This window comes from Montipora capricornis, chromosome 14, assembly GCF_036669925.1.
Source record: "Montipora capricornis isolate CH-2021 chromosome 14, ASM3666992v2, whole genome shotgun sequence".
In the NCBI taxonomy this organism is placed as follows: domain Eukaryota; kingdom Metazoa; phylum Cnidaria; class Anthozoa; order Scleractinia; family Acroporidae; genus Montipora; species Montipora capricornis.
In genome coordinates this window covers 49,949,474-49,954,473 of record NC_090896.1, presented here as the reverse complement: position 1 = coordinate 49,954,473, position 5,000 = coordinate 49,949,474, and the positions used below count along the sequence as shown (strand labels likewise).

The window sequence follows — 5,000 nt, the reverse complement described above, 5'->3', positions numbered from 1 at the left end:
TTGACTTGAATTGGCATTTGGACTATTACATTTTGTGTTCCTTTATCCCCTTAGGGGTTCCTTATTGATGATAAAAATTGTCTCAGGTTTTAGACAGAAAAAAATGTATCAGTGGCCTTTTTGGGAAACACAGGGGTATATATGGTAGCACTGGGCCTCATTTGTTCATAATTTTTTTCATTTTAGCTATAACTGTATCATTTATGAATGTGTTTTCATGGTTTTTCATGATTTTAATTAATCATGTGTTAATTCACAGGTGCAAGGAAGCCATTATTAAGAACACAGGAGAGTTGGGTGGCTTGCTTAAATTTCTTCAGAATGAGCACAGAAGCTAAAAAAGAGCAGTGTGATGAGAAGCAGTTGTCGATGGCTCATTTAACATATTGGAACAGATTTATGCTCTTCATGACATCACCAACTGATCCTTCAAATCTGGCTGTGTTGAGGATTTTATTTGGTGAGGTTCACAAAGAAGTAAAATATCAAAAATAGCATAGCATGAACTGTTTTCGTGTCTAGCATACGTTCTTCTTTTAGGACAACCTGAGTAACTTAACCCTTTCACTCCCAAGAGTGCCACTTATAGATTTTACTCTGTCTAACACCAGACAATTTTACTCGTCAATGGGGAACCCCACAGGGTGAAAGGGTTAACAACACCTACAATCCTAGACAAAACTGTTGGGAAGGTTAGCACTTTTGAAGTCTTTATTGCTTCTCTCCCCTTGCCCCTCCTTCAATGTTGTGCAAAACTGAATGGTTTCAGTGGAAAATTGTTGACTTACCTTCCAACATTGAATAGGGGGGAGGGGGGCTACATAAGAGAAAGTGAAACTATTTCTTTTGAGCTTTAACAGAAGCAGGTTGAAATACAGCTCTGGTGTGGTTCATTTACATAACCTTCCCAACTACTTTTGTCTATGATTGTCTGAAAATTCTGGACGTGGTCTTAAATTGGAAAGACGACTTTTTTCTTAGTGTTTACAGTGCCTTTGAAAAACAAACACAATCAGCACTTGCTTTAACATTTAACTGCTTTTTGCCATGTTATCGTGAATTTTAGGCGTTGATCTGGTTAAAAATAGGGCAAGTTTTCAACTTCATACATGTGTTAGGACGTCCTGTTGCATTAGTGTCTCAATGGTATTAAATTGTAGAGCAAATAACACGATGAAAATTCCTTCGTAAATGAACAGAAAGGGGAGGGAACTAAATGATAGTTAATTAAAGCCAAAAAGCTGGTCTTGAAAGGTCAAACGAGTTCACGGACTAAACTCTTACAATGGCGGACGTCAGTTGCACTTTGCCAAGTTGAGAACAGCGCCTTTTAAAACGTCATGTGTGCATTTCAAACAGAGTCACATTAAATAAGTAAATTAACAGTGATTACTTTTTTTGCACCTGCAGTAGCGTGAGTAGGATGGCCTGTCAATCATTGACCTATTTTGGGAACAGTAAACATGTATGTGAACATTACTCCATGACATTACTCCATGAGAAAATGCGAAATATATGCCCAATGAATGTGATATTTTGCAACAATAACGTAGTTATATGTAAAGCATACTGGAATACGTACACTGTATTTCTGATTATGGACAAAAGTTATTGTATCTACTTATTTTCAACATTACTCCATTGAAACCATGTATACACAAAGGTTAATTAGAAGCATTATTTCAGTTTAAGCTCTCTTTATGGAGTAATGTTGCAATTTACCTAAAATAAAGCTGAAATGACCATGCAAAGTCCTACTACTATTTCCTTTGAAACCCTTTACACTCCAGTTTCAATAATTTATCTGTAGCTGTGCTGTAAAGGCATTATTTTAGGCTTCGAAAATGGAATAATGTTGGAAGTAATGTCGGGAGTAATGTAAGTGCTCTGACGCACTGCTCGCACCATTTCTTGCTAAATCGATCGAAATAAAACAGTTTTTGGCATTCTTCCAACGTCCTCCAAAAAGAAAGCTATCTTTTAACAAATATGAAACATCAAACAACAAAAATGTCTTTTTTATGGCACTTATGGCATTCTTAGTAAACACTTCCCCAACAGAACAGATTTTGGAGTAACATTGTGAAGCGTCACGCAAGTCTGAAATCCAAATCATAAAGCGATGATTTTAACCAAATTTCAGTATTGTGAGATTTTATTTATGCATTGGAAAGTACATTATAAGAACGTGTCCAGAATAACAAATGGAAGCCACATGTCAAATACTACGAGAGTTATAAGCGTTCAAAACAGGTTTCCTACTCTCATACAATCCTAGACAAAACTGTTGGGAAGGTTAGCACTTTTGAAGTCTTTATTGCTTCTCTCCCCTCGCCCCTCCTTCAATGTTGTGCAAAACTGAATGGTTTCAGTGGAAAATTGTTGACTTACCTTCCAACATTGAATAGGGGGGAGGGGGGCTACGTAAGAGAAAGTGAAACTATTTCTTTCGAGCTTTAACAGAAGCAGGTTGAAATACAGCTCTGGTGTGGTTCATTTACATAACCTTCCCAACTACTTTTGTCTATGATTGTAGATTCACTCAAAAACTATGTCCCCATTAACCCTTTCACTCCCAAGAGTGCCACTTATAGATTTTACTCTGTCTAACGCCAGACGATTTTACTCATCAATGGGGAACCCCACGGGGGTGAAAGGGTTAAGACAAGTATACAAAAATGGAATGGCTTTAACTTACAACTATTCTTTATTTGTTCAATATTTTATTGTTTTGTGTTCCATTTTATTGTCTTTTGATTGAAAAATCCCTGATCCTCTTTGATTGAAGACCATGCAGAGCTTTAGATTTATGCTGATTTCTGTATGTCTAAACAAAGCATTTGCTTGTCAGTGCTGCACCATTTTTGGGGATTTCACTGACAAATCAGAGAATAAATCACTCAGTTTGAAAATTATTTAGGGAAAAAAGTGACTTTGTTTTGCTTAAAATTGTCAAGTATAAAATACTGTTTTTGGCCCTCATTTATTTTTTGTGAGCTTAAGTAATGAGATAGCTGATGTCTCAGATGTCATGAACACCAAGTTGGCAAACAAAAACATGGTGTTTTGTTTGCTGGATTGCCTCTAAAACAAGTGGGTTAAGGGCTTTAATGGATAATTCCTGTCAATTTCCATGATTGTTTTCTGGTTGTAGACAGTGTTCTATTGCTTAAAACCCTTTCACCCCTAGACTGGCCTAAATTAAAACTGGCCATACTTAAGTATTTTACTCTGTCTAACACCAGATGATTTTACTCGTCAATGGGGAACCCCCAGGAGTCAATGGGTTAACCAATGATATAATATTAGGTACATAGCTTAGATCCTATCAGTTAATAATTTGAAATGTTTTGATGCTTTGCAGGATTTTTAATGATTCTTGACATTCCCCAAGAACGTAGCATGTTATTCATCGCTCACCAGTTTGGCTCAGACTCCTGCCACTTCCCACTGTTTAGCTTCATTCAGCCTCTGTCTGTTGACTGGATGCATGTTGTGTATCTTGTAATGTTTCTGGGTGCTTGTGGAATTTGCCTTGGATTTATGTTTCGTCTAAGTTGCTTGTCATTCATGGTAACTTATTGGTACATTTTTCTTTTGGAAAAATGCCGATGGAATAATCACTCCTATTTGTATGGATTGATGTCAGTCATGCTGATCCTGAGTGATGCTAACCATTACTGGTAAATAAAAGCCTCCAATTATCAGGCCTTGGATGTTTAAAGCCAGAGTAGATTGTTCTATTATCCAACTTGCATAAATTGATATTAGTTGTATTCATTGCATTGTGGGTTATATTATTTGATGCTTGTCAAGTTTTAATTTTAATTTAAAGTTTTTAGTAAAATTTTAATTAATTTAATTAATTTAACCCTTGCTGGAAACACCCAACACTGAAGGGGAGCAGGTATGACAACGAGGTGACTGTTCTGCCAGTGTGGGCAAGATTCATAACCTTGCTATTGCCATTTGTGGGCTCACTATTCTTGAACTTCAAATAAATTGCTGTCATATTAACGCCCACGTCGCCAGTGGAGGGTAGGTGCCCAGGAAGCCTGGGGGCTGGGGTTAGGGTTAGGGTTTAGGGTTTAGGGTTAACCCTAACCGCAACATCCCCAAGGCGCTAGAACACCCGACTGGCCTGCCCAACCCGCAACCAAGCCACGAGCCCCCCGCGCCAGGCCCCCCTAAGGCACCCGTCACACTTGAGCCAGATAGCTCAGTGGAATAATAATAATAATAATAATAATAATAATAATAACACACACAAAAAAAAAAGAGCACAAAAAAAAAGAAAGGGGGGGGAGAGAGGGAGGGAACGCCAAGAACCACTAAACTCCTAAACCGACTCACAACGCCACGCCAACAAACACGCTGCAAGCACATAGGACAACGCATGCACTACGCCGGAATACCGCTGAACCATGTCAGCCCCAGGGCTCCCCCAACCTAAAGAGTGCTGCAAACGCTACAAAAACGCATAACAACGCTAACAAACGCCTGCAAAACGCTACTGACCGGACTAGCTCCCGGTCGTGAACCATGTAACTATAACAAACGCTACAGAACACACCAAAACGCTGAACAACGCTACCAGACGGCCAAGACACTAACAACCGCCTGCAAAACACTACTGACCAGACTAGCTCCTAGTCGTTAACTATGTTAAATTTTATTTAACTATATTTAACGCCCACGTCGCCAGTGGAGGGTAGGTGCCCAGGAAGCCTGGGGGCTGCAACCGCAGTCACATCCCCAAGGCGCTAGAACACCCGACTGGCCTGCCCAACCCGCAACCAAGCCACAAGCCCCCCGCGCCATGCCGAAGGGATCTCCGGGTAAGAAGAACCCGGAGCAAGGGGGCTCGGGGCAACTAGGCCTAAGCCCCTGATAGCCCAAACCTGAGGCACCCACCCCCGCTGGTAACCAGAGAAATCCACTACCTGTTACGCCACCAACTGGGAGGAAACACGGACAATGGAACTAACTGGAGTTCTGAT

General features: G+C 39.9%; 1 protein-coding gene across 3 annotated transcripts in view; it reads left to right on the top strand.

The window, feature by feature from the left end:
* LOC138033594 (vitamin K-dependent gamma-carboxylase-like) overlaps positions 1-5,000 on the top strand; it is a 19,951-nt gene that overhangs the window by 2,904 nt on the left and 12,047 nt on the right. For all 3 annotated transcript variants that reach the window (XM_068881387.1, XM_068881385.1, XM_068881386.1), the window contains 2 exons: positions 260-460; positions 3,365-3,683. In XM_068881387.1, coding sequence (XP_068737488.1) covers positions 322-460; positions 3,365-3,683 — 458 coding nt within the window. In that variant the 5' untranslated portion in view covers positions 260-321. The remainder of the gene's footprint in view (positions 1-259; positions 461-3,364; positions 3,684-5,000) is intronic.